General features: G+C 44.9%; 1 protein-coding gene across 9 annotated transcripts in view; it reads left to right on the forward strand.

Moving 5' to 3' along the window:
• The window catches only part of ST3GAL5 (ST3 beta-galactoside alpha-2,3-sialyltransferase 5), a 28,297-nt gene extending 13,856 nt beyond the window's left edge, over positions 1–14,441 (forward strand). For 4 of the 9 annotated variants that reach the window (XM_070751421.1, XM_070751419.1, XM_070751420.1 and 1 more), the window contains exons 3-7: positions 2,408–2,528; positions 6,509–6,852; positions 8,134–8,320; positions 10,976–11,146; positions 12,674–14,441. In XM_070751421.1, coding sequence (XP_070607522.1) covers positions 2,408–2,528; positions 6,509–6,852; positions 8,134–8,320; positions 10,976–11,146; positions 12,674–12,937 — 1,087 coding nt within the window. In that variant the 3' untranslated portion in view covers positions 12,938–14,441. The remainder of the gene's footprint in view (positions 1–2,407; positions 2,529–6,508; positions 6,853–8,133; positions 8,321–10,975; positions 11,147–12,673) is intronic. The other 5 variants (XM_070751422.1, XM_070751424.1, XM_070751425.1 and 2 more) reach the window with 2 other exon arrangements.
• Positions 14,442–18,387: the final 3,946 nt, after the last annotated feature.

The following is an 18,387-nucleotide window of genomic DNA, read 5'->3' on the forward strand; positions in this document are numbered from 1 at the left end:
TGGAATATTTGCTTTAAAATCATTATTTTTTAAAATAAAACCGAGCTTGTGCTGATAGACAAGAGACAACGAAGCAGTGGAAGTGATGTGCCGGTGCCTGGAGGCTGTTGGGGTCTGGATGGGTGTCAACAGACTCAAACTCAATACGGATAAGACGGAGTGGCTGTGGGTTCTGCCTCCCAGGGACAATCCCATCTGTTCATCTATTACCCTGTTGGGGGGATTATTGACCCCCTCAGAGAGGGTCCGCAACTTGGGCGTCCTCCTCGATCCACAGCTCACATTAGAGAAACACCTTTCAGCTGTGGCGAGGGGGGCGTTTGCCCAGGTTCGCCTGGTGTACCAGTTGCGGCCCTATTTGGACCGGGAGTCATTGCTCACAGTCGCTCATGCCCTCATCACCTCGAGGTTCGACTACTGTAATGCTCTCTATGTGGGGCTACCTTTGAAAAGTGTTCAGAAACTTCAGATCGTGCAGAATGCAGCTGCGAGAACAATCATGGGCTTCCCAAGGTATGCCCATGTCACACCTTCTCTGTGGCAGCCCCGATCCTCTGGAACCAGCTCCCCCCGGAGATCAGAACTGCCCCCACCCTCCTTGCCTTTTGTAAAGTTCTTAAGACCCATCTCTGCCATCAGGCATGGGGGAACAGAGACATCTCCCCCGGGCCTATACAGTTTATACATGGTATGTTTGTGTGTATGCTTGCTTTTAATAATGGGGTTTTTAGTGTTTTTTAAATTATTAGATTTGTTCTAATATTTATCTTGGATTAGGAGCTCTGTCTCTTTAAGCAATTGCAGTATGGGGAATGTAGTCGGGGGTTGCACTCTGGGTAATGTAGTCCATGATATGTGACCACATCTGTGTGTCCTTATTGGCTAGGGTCGCCCCATGTAGAGAGCATAGCAGTAGCCGAACCTCGAAGTGATGAGGGCATGAGGGACTGTGAGTAGAGACTCCCCATCCAAATAGGGCCACAACTGGTGCACCAGGCGAACCTGGGCAAACGCCCCCCTTGCCACAGCCGAAAGATGGTGTTCTAAAGTCAGATGTGGATCGAGGAGGATGCCCAAGTTGCCACACTGGCACAACCTGAATGGGCAGCATGACAAATTTGTGGCATGTGGACTTTCAACTGGGTGGGAAACTTGGATTCGGGTTCCCCAGTATAGGTGCCAGGATGGCTCTGGCAATAAATTGTAACTTTGAGAAGTACAGTGGCACCTCTACTTAAGAACGCCTCTACTTAAGAACTTTTCTAGATAAGAACTGGGTGTTCAAAAACTTTTTGCCTCAACTTAAGAACCATTTTCTACTTAAGAACCCAAGCCCGGAAAAATTTTCCAGGAAATTTGAGAGTGGCATGAAGGCCCAGCCAGTTTCCTGCCATTCCCCCTTTAATCCCGGCCACCTTGGGCTTTTCTGGGCTGCCAGAGGAGCCTTTTGGCGGCACTTAAGGAGGCTTTGGCAGTCCAGAGCGAACGAAGCATTTCCCTTTCTCTGGGCGCTTGGAGAGGGAATGAACCTTGGAGCAAACTTCCACAGGAACTGAATTTAAACATGCCTGGGATAAACATAGATCCATCCTAAGATAAAATACAGGAAATAGTATAAGGGCAGACTAGATGGACCATGAGGTCTTTTTCTGCCGTCAGTCTTCTATGTTTCTATGAACCTCTGCCAGTGCCCAGAGAAAGGGAAACGCTCCGTTCACTCTGGCCTGCCTTAGAATCCCTCTTTTTTTTTAAGCCTTAAAGTTTTGGATTTTTTTTAATTCCCCTCATCTCACCTTGTTCCTTCAGCAGCGACTCTCCTCCTCCTCTTCTTCCTCCTCCTCCCACCCAAATTCCGAGCTTTTATTTCTTTCCTAATGGGTTTGCACGCATTATTTGCTTTCACATTGATTCCTATGGGAAAAATTGCTTCTACTTAAGAACGTTTCTACTTAAGAACCTGGTCACGGAACGAATTAAGTTCTTAAGTAGAGGTACCACTGTACTTTGACTTGGACTCTGATTTAAATTTGGATGTTTCCTGCAACCTGGACACCAGCCGGGTTTCTATGGCTAAGGCCAGACTGGAACTCTCAGTTGCCTGGAGATTGGTCCTTGTCTCATTGATAGGACTCTGCTCCCAACCTCTTGAGTTGACTAGGACCCACATCCCTGGGAGTCTTTGGGAGAACCTAGTCCAAGACCGGTTAGAAGTTATTCTTGTCAGATTAATCACTCATGTAAAAAACTCATCTGCGTTTTTGATTGCATCCCTTTTGAGTCCGCTGGGCTAAATGCAGGAGGTCGCAGGGGTGTGTGTGTATGCAGGCGCATCCTGCATTTTGGGGGGGGAATAGATTTCGGGATATGATACGTCCACAAACACCTCACCTTTTTTTCACCCTTTTAGGTGTATCGTAGTAGCTGTGTTTGCTCTTTGCTTTATTTACTCCATTTACCTGGTTATGACAAACTACAATGCCAAGACATGTGAAACCAGAATTTACGAGGTCAACCCTGAACATGTCCAGGTCAGTTCACTGTTTGAACGAAGGGTGGCAGGATAGTAGTAAGCAGTGGTGCAGAAAGTGCTTATGATACCTTTCCTTTCCTCTTCCTTTTCTTTCCTCTTCCTTTCTTCTTCCTTTCCTTCCTTTCCTTTCCTCTTCCTTTCCTCACCCTTCCCTTCCCTCTCCCTTCCCTTCCTCTTCCTTTCCTTCCTTCTTCCTTCCTTCCTTTCCTTCTTTTCTTTTCTTTTCTTTCTTTCCTTTTCCTTTCTTTCTCTTTCTTTCCTTTCCTTTTCTTTCCTCTTCCTTTCCTCAATCCTTTCCTCTTCCTTTCCTTTCCTTTCCTTTCCCTTCCTCTCTCTTCCCTTCCCTTCCCTTTCCTTTCTCTTCCTTTCCTTTCCTCTTCTTTCCCTTCCCTTCCTTTTCCTTCCCTTCCTCCTTCCCTTTCCTCTTCCTTCCCTTCCTTTCCCTTCCCTTCCTCCTTTCCATTCCTTTCCTCTTCCTTCCTTTCCCTCTCCTTCCCTTCCTTTTCTTTTCCTTTCCTTTCCATTCCTTTCCTCTTCCTTCCCTTCCCTCTCCTTCCCTCTCCTCCCCTCTCCTTCCCTCCCTTTTCTTTTCCTTTCCTTTCCATTCCTTTCCTCTTCTTTCTCTTCCTTCCTTTCCCTTCCCTTCCTCCTTCCCTTTCCTCTTCCTTCCCTTCCCTTTCCTTTCCTCCTTTCCATTCCTTTCCTCTTCCTTCCCTTCCCTTCCCTCTCCTTCCCTTCCTTTTCTTTTCCTTTCCTTTCCATTCCTTTCCTCTTCCTTCCCTTCCCTCTCCTTCCCTCTCCTCCCCTCTCCTTCCCTCCCTTTTCTTTTCCTTTCCTTTCCATTCCTTTCCTCTTCTTTCTCTTCCCTTCCTTTTCCTTCCCTTCCCTTCCTCCTTCCCTTTCCTCTTCCTTCCCTTCCCTTTCCCTTCCTCCTTTCCATTCCTTTCCTCTTCCTTCCCTTCCCTCTCCTTCCCTTCCTTTTCTTTTCCTTTCCTTTCCATTCCTTTCCTCTTCCTTCCCTTCCCTCTCCTTCCCTCTCCTCCCCTCTCCTTCCCTCCCTTTTCTTTTCCTTTCCTTTCCATTCCTTTCCCTCTTCTTTCTCTTCCCTTCCTTTTCCTTCCCTTCCCTTCCTCCTTCTCTTTCTCTTCCTTCCCTTCCCTTTCCCCTTCCTCCTTTCCATTCCTTTCCTCTTCCTTCCTTCCCTCTCCTTCCCTTCCTTTTCTTTTCCTTTCCTTTCCATTCCTTTCCTCTTCCTTCCCTTCCCTCTCCTTCCCTCTCCTCTCCTTCCCTCCCTTTTCTTTTCCTTTCCATTCCTTTCCTCTTCTTTCCCTTCCTTCTCCTTCCCTTTCTCTTCATTTTCTTTCCCTTCCCTTCCAACTGCTTTATAAAATGTTGCCTTCTTTAAAAAACAATAAAATAAAATAGATGTTGTCAGTAAAAAGAAAAACAAGTGTAATTCTGGAGAATCCCAATGTTTTATTTTTATGGAAGGGATTTTTTTTCATGGGGTGTGGGATGGAGATGATGTACGTTTATTGTGCTAATTCAAAACAGAATAAAGAGAAAGATTCTTTAAAAACGATGGGGGAACAAGAGCCAGATGGTGTCCGAGGGGAAATATTTAGACCAAACACAAATGACAAAAGGAGTTACAAGATACCAGGGGAGAAGCAGGACGGATTCGCCAAAAAGTTAATAACAGTTGAAATTCTAAAAAAAGGGCAAGAGATGATGGATAGACATAGAATGCTCTTTAATATGGCGATTACTCTAATAAGTGTTTGAAAAAAAGAAGTAGAAATTGGGAAAATAATATTATGGTTCCTGAAATACAGTAGTACCTCTAGATACGAGCTTTTCCACATGCGAGTATTCCAAGTTACGAGCCACGACAGGAGCGAAATTTCTGTTCGACACCCGAGCTCAAATTCAGGATACGAGCCGAGCTTCCACTAGGTGGCGCAAGAATACTTGCTTCTGGTTATCTCGGCGGGGAAAAAGAAAGTCTAAAGGCATTCGTTCCAGATGCGAGTTAATCAACATATGAGCTCGGTTCTGGAACAAATTAAACTCGTATCTAGAGGTACTACTGTATAATAAAATGTATTACGATTACTAAAAGTATGTATCCACAGATGTTAGAAGTTTTTTTAAAAAAAAGTATGATTATGCATATCTAAATGGGAGTATCACTATCAGAAATCTGTGCAAAACATACCACTCAAAAAAATAAAGGAACACCCAAAGAACCCATCGTAGATCTGAAGGAATGAAATATTCTCAGTGAATACTTTGTTCTGTACAAAGTTGACTGTGCACAACAGCAGGTGAAATTGATTGTCCATCAGTGTTGCTACAGTTTGATTTCACAGAAGTTTGATTTACCTGGAGTTATATTGTGTTGTTTAAGTGTTCCCTTTATTTTTTTGAGCAGTGTATATTCACCCAGAATATACTATTTACTACGCACTTATGGAAGTTACATAGAAACATAGAAACCTAGAAGATTGACGTCAGAAAAAGACCTCCTGGTCCATCTAGTCTGCCCTTATACTATTTCCTGTATTTTATCTTAGGATGGATCTGCGGAGAGGGACAGCATACAAATCCAATAAATAAATAAATAAATAAAATCTATGTTTATGCCAGGCATGTTTCGATTCAGTCCCTGTGGATTTACCAACCACGTCTGCTGGACGTTTGTTCCAAGCATCTGCTTCTCTTTCAGTAAAATAATATTTTCTCACATTGCTTAACATGTCACATTAAAGAAAAAATTATAAATAAAATTATATATTAAACAAATTGCATTAAAGACTGGACATCAAAGTAGAACGGATGAAAAAAATTATACGGCACATCACCGGGTTGTGTCCACTGCACATTGTTATCATGCAAATATATAAATATATATATATCACATGTTTGGCTGAATTTTTAAAAGTAAGGGAGACTAGGATAGCACTATTTCGACCTTTTTTCTGGCCTCATCAGCTAGCCATACCCTTACTGGGATTTGATTCTGCAGCTTCTGCCTTGTAAGGCAGAAAATTGACCCCTATGCCACAGGATCTGATCCCTTCAGCTTTGTACCAGAGAGGGGCTATATGTTTTTTCATATAATACAGTGATACCTTGTCTTACGAACTTAATTCGTTCCATGACCAGGTTCGTAAGTAGAAAAGTTCGTAAAACGAAGCAATTTTCCCCCACAGGAATAAATGTAAAAGCAAATAATGCGTGCAACTCCATCCTAAAAGTCACCCCTTTTGCCTTGCGCCACTGGGAATCCGCTGGGATTTCCCTGAGTCTCCCCTCGCTGGGAATCCCCACCTCCGGATTTCCGTTGCCAGCCGAAGCGCCCGTTCTTGCATTGCTAGGATTTCCCTGAGCTTCCCCTCGCTGGGAAACCCTACCTCTGGACTTCCATTGCCAGCCGAACCGCTGGGATTCCCCTGAGCCTCCCCTCGCTGGGAAACCCCACCTCTGGACCTCAATTACCAGCTGAAGCGCTGAGATTTCCCTGAGCCTCCCCTCACTGGGAAACCCTACCTTCAGATTTCCGTTGCCAGTCGAAGTGCCCGTTCTTGCATTGCTGGGATTTCCCTGAGGCTCCCCTCGCTGGGATTCAAAGCAGCGCCAGCAAAAATGAAGGAAATCCCAGCGAGAGGAGGCTCAGGGAATCCCAGCAATGCAAGAATGGGCGCTTCGGCTGACAACAGAAATCCGGAGGTGGGGATTCCCAGTGAGGGGAGACTCAGGGAAATCCCAGCCCATCAGCTGGCAACGGAAGTCCAGAGGCGGGTCATCCCAGTAGCGGTGGCTCAGGTTCGTAAGGTGAAAATAGTTCAGAAGAAGAGGCAAAAAAATCTTAAACACCGGGTTCGTATCACGGAAAGTTCATATGTAGAGGGGTTCGTAAGACGAGGTATCACTGTATATGTATTCATAACCGGCTGATACGTTTTGCTGTTCCAGAGAGCTCAGAAACACGCAGAGAGAATTTCGCAAGCCGAGTGTCGCCCGTCTTTTGCCAAGACTAAGATGAACGAACTGTTTCCGCACAAATACGATGCGGATCTCCTTCCCTTTATAACGGAAGATATCGACCCCCACTCCGATCTCTTTAAATATCAGCCCCCGTTTGGGTTTCAGAAGTTTCTGGAGAAGCTGCGAGACTTGGTCCACCTTCTACCCGAATACGATCTGCCGGCAGACCTGAAATCGAAAAGCTGTAAACGTTGCGTTGTTGTGGGAAGCAGCAACGTGTTACGTGGATTGAAGCTGGGCTCCATCCTGAATGACTTTGATATTGTCATAAGGTGTGTCTTGATTTTTGTCTAAGGTCACACATTGAAAGAGTGTCCATTAACGGAATGAGAGAGTTGGACTTGAAGGACTTCTAGTCCAACCCCCTGTTTGAGAGCTTCGGTGGTACAGTGGTTAGAATGCTACTGCAGTACTGCAGCAGTTTGGCAGATCAAATCTCAGAAGGCTCAAGGTTGACTCTAATATCTAATATCAAATACAGTGGTCCCTCTACTTACCAACTTAATTTGTTCCGTGACCACGTTCTTAAGTAGAAACATTCTTAAAAAGAAGCAATTTCGCCCATAGGAATCAATGTAAAAGAAAATAAGGTGTGCGATTGGGGAAGCCACAGGGAGGGTGGAGGCCCTGTTTCCTCCAAGGAGATTCCTAGAGAGGCCCCATGGAGGCTTCTCCCCGCCTTTTCCGGCCCTGTTTCCTCCCAGGAGATTCCTAGAGAGGCCCCACGGAGGCTTCTCCCCACCTTTTACGGTTACAGTTTCCTCCCAGGAGATTCCTAGAGAGGCCCCACAGAGGCTTCTCCCTACCTTTTCTGGTCCTGTTCCCTCCCAGGAGATTCCTAGAGAGGCCCCACAGAGGCTTTTCCCCGCCTTTTCCAGCCCTGCTTCCTCCCAGGAGATTCCTAGAGAAGCCCCATGAAGGCTTCTCCCTGCCTTTTCCAGTTACAGGCAAAAAAAATCTTGAACAACAGAAATGTTTGTAAGTAGAAGCAATTTTTCCCATAGGCATCAATGTAAAAGGAAATAATGCGTGCAAACCCATTAGGAAGGAAATAAAAGTTCGGAATTTGGGTGGGAGGAAGAGGAAGAAGAAGAGAAGGACAGTCGCTGCCGAAGGAAGAAGATGAGAGGAGGGGAATTTAAAAAAATCCAAAACTTTAAGGCTTAAAAAAGAGGGGCTCTGAGGCAGCGAGGAGGAGCATGCGCCTCCCATATACCCGGCGTATACCGGAAGTTCAGAAAACACACTTCCGGTTTGCCCATTGTGCTAGGGTTTTTTGCACTCCGAAGCCAAACAGTGCCCTCCAGAGCCTCTGTGTGAGCCAAAAATCAGCTGGCCAGCCCACACAAGCACATTGGAGCTGAGCAAGGGCAACGGTTCGTGTGCCAGCAGATATAGCTCCACGTGCCACCTGTGGCACCCGCTCCATGGGTTGGCCATCACTGGACTAGAAGATCTCCAAGGCCCCTCCCAGCTCTCTTCTTCTGTTATTCGTGCAATTTTTAAAATAGTCTTATATGTTCATTTGTTGCCTTGCTCGTTTTGCTTGACAGGTTGAATAACGCACCTGTGTGGGGCTACGCAGATGACGTTGGCAAGAAAACGACGTTAAGAATGACCTACCCCGAAGGAGCTCCGTTATCTCAAGACGAATATTTTCCAAACAGCTTGTTTGTGGCAGTATTATTTAAAAATGTTGATTTTGCATGGATAAAAGCAATGGTGAAAAATGAAACGCTGGTAAGTCATTATATTAAATATTACGGGGGTCATGCAGAAAGTAAGGGTTACAAGACAGGTAGCTCTCGTGGGAAATGTCCGTGGGGGAAGTTGGTGTTACTATCGTGATCGTGTAGTGGGAAGCCAGCGGAAGAGACCGAGCAGTGCTAGGGGTCAGGAGATCATCGACGGGCGTTGTGGGGAAGGTTAGAGATGAGCGTCCTCATTCCGTTTCCCTCCAAGGGCAAAGTTTGGCGGGGCCCAGGGGAAAAGCCTTCTCTGTGACGGCCCTCTGGAACCAACTCCCCCTGGAGATTAGAATTGCCCCCACCCTCCTTACCTTTCGTAAGTTCCTTAAAACCCACCTCTGCCGTCAGGCATGGGGGAACTGAGATATTCTTTCCCCCTAGGCCTTTACAATTTATGCATGTTATGTTTGTTTGTAGGGATGTTTGGTTTTTACAATAAGGGTTTTTAGTTGCTTTAGTATTGGATTTACAGTATATGATGTTTTTTATTACTGTTGTTAGCCATCCCGAGTCTACGGAGAGGGGCGGCATACAAATCCAATAAATGAATGAATGAATGAATGAATGAATGAATGAATGAATGAATGAATGAATGTTAGTTGGGGGAAAGTTAGTTGGGGGAAAGATCAAAAGCAACATGAGGAAATATTATTTCACTGAAAGAGTAGTAGATCCTTGGAACAAACTTCCAGCAGACGTGGTTGGTAAATCCACAGTAACTGAATTTAAACATGCCTGGGATAAACACAGATCCATCCTAAGATAAAATACAGGAAATAGTATAAGGGCAGACTAGATGGACCATGAGGTCTTTTTCTGCCGTCAGTCTTCTATGTTTCTATGTTTCTATGAATGAATAAATAAATAAATAAATAAATTGCGCTACCTGAATGCGAAGGGCATGAACGCTGCTGCGATGGGGGCCCAAGATTTGTGCGCAATGGTTGCCCAAGATTTTTTTCGCCGATTGCTGAGTTTTGAATTTTTTGACTGAAGGAGAATGCGTATGGCACCACTGCATTGATTGACATTTGCTCTCTGGCGCATGGGGGTAGGCCCAAGTGTCATCTCCTGTCACTGTACAGTTGAGAAAGGTTTCACCATCAATCTCAAAACGGTCAAGAAATTCTTGGGCGGCACTGACCGTCGATTTTGCACACTTCAATCAGCATTTTTGGCACCCATCGCAGCAATGTTCCTGCAATGGGTCAGTGTTCCACAGGTAGTGTTTACTAATTTTTCCAAATTTTTAAAAGAAAGACAACGTTTCAATAATTTAATACAGATTTAAACCGGATATCTTATATATGTTACGTTTCTTATACCACCTCTTTATAGATACAGTGGTTCCTCTACCTGCAAACGCCTCTACTTACGAAGTTTTCTAGATAAGAACCAGGTGCTCAAGATTTTTTTGCCTCTTCTCAAGAACCATTTTCCACTTGCAAACCTGAGCTTCCAAAACTGTAACTGGAAAAGGTGGGGAGAAGCCTCTGTGGGGCCTCTCGAGGAATCTCCTGGAAGGAAACAGGGCCAGAAAAGGCAGGAAGATGCCTCTGTGGGGCCTCTCTAGGAATCTCCTGGGAGGAAATGGACGGAAAAGGTGGGGAGAAGCCTCTGTGGGGCCTCTCTAGGAATCTCCGGGGAAGAAACAGGGCCAGAAAAGGCAGGGAGAAACCTCCATGGGCCTCTTTAGGAATCTCCTGGGAGGAAACAGGGCTGGAAAAGGCAGAATCTAAGAATCTCCTCGGAGGAAACAGGGCCGGAAAAGGCAGGGAGAAGCCTCCGTGGAGCCTCTCTAGGAATCTCCTCGGAGGAAACAGGGCCTCCACCTCCCCTGTGGTTTCCCCAATCACTCACATTATTTGTTTTTACATTGATTCCTATGGGAAAAATTGCTTCTTCTTACAAACTTTTCTACTTAAGAACCTGGTCACGGAACGAATTAAGTTTATAAGTAGAGGTACCACTGTATATGTTACATTTCTTATATCCCCTCTTTATAGACACATATATTGTGTTACATATTTCTGTATTCCTTTTGATGCATCTTTTAACATTGTATTCCTTATGACGAATTACCCCAAGAAACAAAACAGGACTTTGAGAGATGGAAACTTTTACAACTCTCTCTATTAGGTCGGATCGTGGTAATAAAAACAAGTACGTTGCCCAAATTTTTATACCTGTTTCAAGCAGCCCCCATCAAATTAGACACCAATTTTTTTTTACGAATTGGATAGAACAGTTGCAATATTCATATGGCAAAATAAGACACTTGTTTTTCACGGGGCCGTTTCAGTATTTCTGTGGTTGCGTGATCCAAATTTGAACGCTTGGCAACTGGCATGGACTTATGGCGGTTGCAGGATTCTGGGATCTTGTTTGGCGACCTCTGAAAAAGGGGAAGTCAGATTCATTTAACAACCTGGTTACTAACTTAGGAACTGCAGTGGTTCGCTTAGCAACCATGGCAAGGAAGGTCGTAAAACAGAGCAAAACCCACTTAAACCAATGTCTCACTTTAACAACGGAGATGTCGGGCTCAGTTGCGTCTGTAAAGTCAAGTAGTTACTTCACGTTAGGATGGATTTGAGACCTTGTCGTAATTTGGGTGCCTTTGTGTGTCGTTGTTGTTGTCGTTCAGCCGCTGTGGATGCACCTGTTCTTTTGGAAGAGGGTGGTGATGAAAATACCCATCAGCCCCAAGAACTTCCGGATTCTGAACCCGGTCATCGTGAAGGAGACGGCGCTGGATATTCTGCAATACCCGGAACCCCAAGCCAGGCTCTTCTCCTGGGATAAGGTCAGTGAGCAGGTGGGTCCTCGGTTCACGACAGTTGTCCTCGATTTACAAGAGTTGAACCCAGAATAATATCCATCTATCCATCCTTCCTTCCTTCCTTCCTTCCTTCCTTCTTTACTTCCTTCCTTCTTTCCTTCCTCCTTCCTTTCTTTCTTCCTTCCTTCTTTCTTTCCTTCCTCCTTCCTCCCTTCCTTCCTTTCCTTTCCTCCCTTCTTCCTTCCTTCCCTCCTTCCTTCCAACCTTCTTTCTTTCTTTCCTTCCTCCTTCCTTTCCCTCCCTCCCTCCCTCCTTCCTTCCTTCCTCTCTTCCTTCCTCTCTTCCTTCCTCTCTTTCTTTCTTTCTCTCTCTCTCTCTCTCTCTCTCTCTCTTTCTTTCTTTCTTTCTTTCTTTCTTTCTTTCTTTCTTCTTCCTTCCTTCCTGAAGTTTGGAAACTTCAGATCATGCAAAATGCGGCCACACGAGCAGTCATGGGTCTTCCCAGATAAGCCCATGTTTCATCAACACTTCGCGGCCCGCACTGGTTGTCGATTAGTTTCCGGGCACAATTCAAAGTGTTGGTGATGACCTATAAGACCCTACATGGCATCAGACCAGAATACCTAAGGGACCGCCTTCTGCCGCATGAATCCCAGCGGTCGATTAGGTCCCACAGAATTGGCCTTCTTTGGGTCCAGTCGACTAAACAATGTCGTGTGGCGGGGCCTAGGGGAAGAGCCTTCTCTGTGGCATCCCCGGCCCTCTGGAATCAACTCCCCCCAGAGATTCGAACTGCCCCCACCCTCCTCGCCTTCCACAAGACCCTGAAGACCTATCTATGTCGCCAGGAATAGGACAATTAACATCTCCCCTTCTCTGACTATTAAGAGTTACGTGTGGTTGTGACTGTTTAGTATTGATTGCTTTTTAAGATAGCGGGTTTTTAGGTAAAGTTTTAATCATTAGATTTGTATTGTATTGTTTTATTGCTGTTGTGAGCTGCCCCGAGTCTTCGGAGAGGGGCAGCACACAAGTCTAATAAATTATTGTTATTAAATTATTATTGTGAGGGCTATATAAAATACAGTAGTACCTCTAGATACGAGCTGCTCCACATGCGAGTATTCCAAGTTACGAGCCGAGACGCGAGCAAAATTTCTGTTCGACACCCGAGCTCAAATTCGGGATACGAGCTGAGCATCCACTAGGTGGCACAAGAATTCCATGTTTCCAGTTATCTTGGCGCCAAAAACCAAAGTCTAAAGGCATTCGTTCGAGATGCAAATTGATCGACATACAAGCTCGGCTCTGGCATGAATTAAACTCGTATGTCGAGGTACCACTGTATAGTAGTGCAGGCTAATCCTTCCAAATGCCAGGAGTTCGATCCTGACCAGCTCAAGGTTGACTCATCCTTCTGTCATTCCTCCGGTCGGTCAAACGAGGACCCAGATTGTTGACTCTGTAAACCGCTTAGAGAGAGTTGTGAAGCACCGTGAAGCGGTATATAAATCTTAAGTGCTATTGCTAAGTAATAAATCCCTTTCTCCGGTTCCCCTCTAGAACGTTCCCACGATCGGCATGATAGCCACGGTTCTAGCGACCCATTTATGTGATGAAGTGAGCTTAGCTGGGTTTGGCTATGAGCTGCGACATCCCGAGGCACCACTGCATTATTACGACAGCGTTTGCACAGTCGCCATGGACTGGCAACCCATGCACAATGTCACACTGGAGACAGAATTCTTGCGAAAGCTGGTCCAAGAAGGCACCGTAAGCGACCTCAGCGGAGGAATCCACTGCCACTTCTGCAACCAACCAGAGTAACGCTGGGATCGGAGATCGAGTTTTACGTGTCGTTCCAAGCTTTGCTTGGTTGAAAACAAAACAAAACAGAAACCCATGTTCCTATTCCGCGTGAGACAAACTCCTGCATGACGTGGACAAATAACTGTTTGGGGTTTGATGTATATTTAATATTTGGCAAAGGTTTCTGCCCACAGGTCAATACTGCTCGCTCTTTACTTGACAGTGAAGTTACAATGAAATTACAGTGAAGTTACAAAGTTACCAGAACGGTAAGGTGCTCCGTTCCGGTAGCGATTTTGGGGATGCACACCCCGATATGCGCATGTATGCCCCCTCGCAAGATTTTGTTTCTGTGCATGTGCAGCAAATGAATTCTTGTGTGAAGATGCTCGTGCGAGCGACATTTTGCCCATTTTGCATGTGCAGAAGTTAAAATATTGGTGAAAGTTGCTGAAATCTCACACGAGCGTCTTCATGTGTTTTGCTTGCTGTGTATGTGCAAAAGGTAAATCTCATGTGCCAGCCCACCAGTAGCACCGAAGACGGTAGGCCTCCCCTGATTGTAACGCGCAGCACTTCTACACATTTTTATTTATACCTTTGTCGTGAATGTACTTAAGCGCACAACGCCTTTTTGTCTGCATGTATGGAGAATGAATTACACTCCTTGGCTTAACAACCAAATAAGGGCCAGAATTTCCCCTACTAAGCGAAGTGATTTTTTAAAAATGAGCCTTGATTGATTGATTGATTGATTAATTGTTGCAATGGGTGTTAAGCAGATCAGTGCCATTATTAAGCAGGTAAGGTCTCAATTTTTAAAAATGTATTGATCAATATTTAGAAACTGCCGTCTCCATCCCAGCAAGATTCTGGGTCTCGCAGAAGTAAAATATGAAAACATAAAAATTATAGAAAGTTTACATAAGAGGCAGAGATTGTTACAATTCAACATGAAATGCTAATTAAAAGGTGGCATTGGTGGTGCTAATTAAAAGGTGGAGGGCGGGCGAGGCAGCGCAGGCGTGTGCTAGCCAGCTGATTTTCAGTCTTGGGGAAGGCCGTTTTGACCTCTGGAGGCTTCAGGGAAGCTTCCTGAAGGCCCAGAGAGTGAAAAACAGCCCAACGGGAAAACTGGAAGTTCAGAAAAATGGACGTCTGCTTTGCCTGTTGTGCTGTTTTTTGCACTCCTGAGCCTTCAGTGAAGCTTCCTGTAGGCTCCAGAGTGCAAAAAAGAGCACAAGGGGCAAACCGGAAGTCCGTTTTTCCTAACTTCCGGTTTGGCTGTTTTTTCATTGTCCCAGGCTTCAGTGAGGCCTATGTGCATGCGCGGAATGGAGGGGATTGTGTGGAGAGTGCGGCACACAAACAAAAAAGTTTCGCCATCACTGGCAATTTCGGCCTGGGTATTTTATCCTTCGGATGGACAAGCTTCTGCCTTCGCGTGTCCTTGTGTTTGAAATGTGCATGTATCATGTCGTGTTGGCTGAAAACCTTTCCAATACAACATATTATTATTGTTGTCGTTATTATTATTATTATTATTATTATTATTATTATTATTATTATCATTATCATCATCATTATTATTATTATTATCATTATCATTATCATTATTATTATTATTTAGATTTGTATGCCACCCCTCTCCGAAGACTCGGGGCGGCTCACAACAGTAATAAAACAATATTATAGTGAAACAAATCTAATATTAAAAGAAGCATATAAAACCCTATCATATTGAAAAGCAAACAGCACATACATACCAAACATAAATATAAAAATATAAAAAAGCCTGGGGAAAAAGGTGTCTCAACTCCTCCATGCCTGGTGGTATAGATAGGTCTTGAGTAATTTACGGAAGACAAGAAGGGTGGGGGCAGTTCTAATCTCCGGGGGGAGTTGATTCCAGAGGGCCGGGGCCGCCACAGAGAAGGCTCTTCCCCTGGGGCCCGCCAACGACATTTTTTAGTCGACGGGACCCGGAGAAGGCCAACTCTGTGGGACCTTATCGGTTGCTGGGATTCGTGCGGTAGCAGGTAGTTCCGAAGGTACTCTGGTCCACTGCCATGTAGGGCTTTAAAGGTCATTACCCAACAGAAACGAAAATATGTGGACGTATGTGAGGATTTTTCCATAGTCTGGGCCAGGGTTGTCCCAAAGGTGCTTTTTTCAGTTTTGTTTTTCTTTGAAATTGTTTTGCTTCTCATCTAAGAAGCTGCTTCAGTTCTGACCGAATGGTGGAGAACGGAAAGATATTCCTTGCAGCCGTTGGTCGTTTAGCACAGTTTCTGAGAATTGTTGAGGCCACTGGAAGGTTTATGTGATTATCTGTCCAAGTGGCCTCTATGACACTCAGAAGTAGTGCTAACCACCAGATCACTGCAAGGAATATAAATCCTTCCATTATCCACCATTCTGTGAGAACCGAAGAAGCTTCTTAAATGAGCAAAACCTCTTGAAGGAAAAACAAAAGAAATTTAATTTATTGATTTTATAAGCCGTCCAACTCCTTGCAGACTCTGGGCAGCGTGCAACAAATAAAAACAATTTAAAAGCCTTAAGATGAAGCATTCATTCAAGCATTCAAGTTTAGTCATCTCTTGGAAAAAAAATACCTTTAGGATAATATGTGGACAAACAATTGTAAATATTTGACTTCAAGTTTCTTGATTCTATGGACACACAAACTGTATTATTTGCTTCCTTGTTGTGTTATGAAATGGAACCAATGCTGACCTGTAAGATAAATCTCAAATGAATGGATGAATGCTAAACAGGAATGCAAACCCTCCCCTACAAATGGGATATGAGTGGTTAATGGGGGGGGGGATGAGCTACTGTAAAATGATGTAATGCAATTGAAATTAATAAAGAACAGTGTTTTTTTTTAAATGAAGGTGGGATTTCAGCTGTGTGTCCTTCACACATACTGTGGTTGGCTGGTACAATGATGCCTCAGCGCAATCCATACCACACCTTTCCAAGCACCCGTGAAGAATCTCCATTGGTGTGGGAGAATAGTAGGATCCTGTTCAATCCGACCCGGTTAATTAGTAGCAATTGAGCTCCAATGAAGACTCGGAAGCAAAGTCACTATGCATAGTTGTCTGTTTACAAAGAAACGTGCTGGAAACAGCAATGAAAAACCAGAGGAATGTCAGTTCTCCTGCCAAAACCCCAGCGTTATCGGCACAGCTCATAACAAGCGTCCAAACAAAAGTTATACATTCAAGCCACTAATTCTTGGCGTGGACCCACAAGTGCCTTCCAAAGCTAGGATTGCAGGGTTGCATGCATCTTCGGGTTGAGATTTGGAGTTGCCAGATTTTCCCCATCCCAGAGAAAACTCTGGCAACCCTTCTTGTTCTATTATCTTGTTTATTAAATTTATATGCCTCCCAATCCTGAAGAAGTATGTTCAGTTATGTAGCAAAAGTCCTAAGCTGCATCAACAGAGGAATACGCTCCAAGACCAGGGAAGTACTAATACCACTCTACTATGCCCTGGTCAGACCCCACCTGGAGTACTGCATCCAATTTTGGTCACCTCACTACAAAAAAGACATCGAAACTCTGGAGAAGGTGCAAAAAAGAGCAACCAAAATGATTAGGGGACTCGAAACCAAGACTTACGAAGAGAGATTGAGAGAACTGGGCATGACAGCCTAGAAAAAAGAAGGTCTAGAGGGGACATGATAGCAGTTTACAGATACTTGAGGGGTTGCCACGGTGAGGAGGGGGTCTCTTTATTCCCCAGGGCACCAGAGGGCCGGACGAGGAACAATGGTTGGAAGCTGACCAAGGAGAGATTCAACCTGGAAGTAAGGAAGAACTTCCTGACGGTCAGAGCGATCAACCAATGGAACTGCCTGCCAGGGGAGGTGGTGAACTCCCCAACTCTGGACACCTTCAAGAGGAGATTGGACTTCCATTTGGCTGGGGTGCTGTAGGGTTTCCTGCTCAGGCAGGGGGTTGGACTCGATGACCTAACGGTCCCTTTCAACTCTATTAATAAAATAAAATAAATTGACTCTCTTCGGTTATGTAGCCAAATGGACGCAGGGTGGCGCTGCTGAGCTGCTAAGAGATCTTTTATTTATTTATTTATTTTATTTATTACTTGGATTTGTATGCCGCCCCTCTCCGAAGAGAGGGTAGGTTGTTAATTTTAGCAAAGTTAAACTAATTTTTTTCAAAAACTCCCTCTTTTCCCCTTCTCTTCCTGAATATTCACAAGTGGGGAAAGGAAGGAAAGAAGGAATGAAAAGAAAAAGGAAGGAAGGAACAAAGAAAGAAAGAAAACACCTTGGATTTAATGCCACTGAAAAAAGAAATTTTCAACCATTGCAGCCTTTTTCCAGGTCACAGGGTCAAAATTCACACTACCTGCAATAGATTTCCTAAATGAAGGATCTTGAATTTCTGTCTCCTCCTTCTCCTTCTCATCCTCTTCTCCTTCTCTTTCTCCTCTTCTCCTCCCTTTCCCTTTCTCCTCTTCTTCTTCACTTTCTCCTTCTCTTCTCCTCCTCTCCTCCTCCTCCTTCTCTTTTCTTCCTCCTTCTCCTCCCCTTCTCCTCCTCCCTCTTCCCTCCTCCTCCTCCTCTTCTCTTTCTACTTCTCCTCTTCCCCTCTTCTTCCTCCTTCTCCTCTTCTTCCTCCTCCTTGTCCTTCTTCTCTTTTCTTTCTCCTTCTCCTCCTCCCCTTCTCCTCCTCCCTCTTCCCTCCTCCTCCTCTTCTCTTTCTCCTTCTCTTCTTCCTCCTTCTCCTCTTCTTCTTGTCCTTCTTCTCTTTTCTTTCTCCTTCTCCTCCTCCCCTTCTCCTCCTCCCTCTTCCCTCCTCCTCCTCTTCTCTTTCTTCTTCTCCTCTTCTTCCTCCTTCTCTTCTCCTTCTTGTCCTTCTTCTCTTTTCTTTCTCCTTCTCCTCCTCCCCTTCTCCTCCTCCCTCTTCCCTCCTCCTCCTCTTCTCTTTCTCCTTCTCTTCTTCCTCCTTCTCCTCTTCTTCTTGTCCTTCTCCTCTTTTCTTTCTCCTTCTCCTCCTCCCCTTCTCCTCCTCCCTCTTCCCTCCTCCTCCTCTTCTCTTTCTTCTTCTCCTCTTCTTCCTCCTTCTCCTCTTCTCCTTCTTGTCCTTCTTCTCTTTTCTTTCTCCTTCTCCTCCTCCCCTTCTCCTCCCTCTTCCCTCCTCCCCCTCCTCTTCTCTTTCTACTTCTCCTCTTCAACTCTTCTTCCTCCTTCTCCTCTCCTCCTCCTTGTCCTTCTTCTCTTTTCTTTCTCCTTCTCCTCCTCACCTTCTCCTCCCTCTTCCCTCCTCCCCCTCCTCTTCTCTTTCTACTTCTCCTCTTCTCCTCCTCCTCCTCCTCCTCCTCTTTTTCTCTCTCTCTTTCTCTCTGTTTCCCACCCTCCCTTTTTACTTTTAGGCCTTTCCTTTAAGATCATTGTGAATTTTAGCATTTGGCTTCACTATTCAGC

This window comes from Erythrolamprus reginae, chromosome 4, assembly GCF_031021105.1.
Source record: "Erythrolamprus reginae isolate rEryReg1 chromosome 4, rEryReg1.hap1, whole genome shotgun sequence".
Taxonomy (NCBI): Eukaryota; Metazoa; Chordata; class Lepidosauria; order Squamata; family Dipsadidae; genus Erythrolamprus; species Erythrolamprus reginae.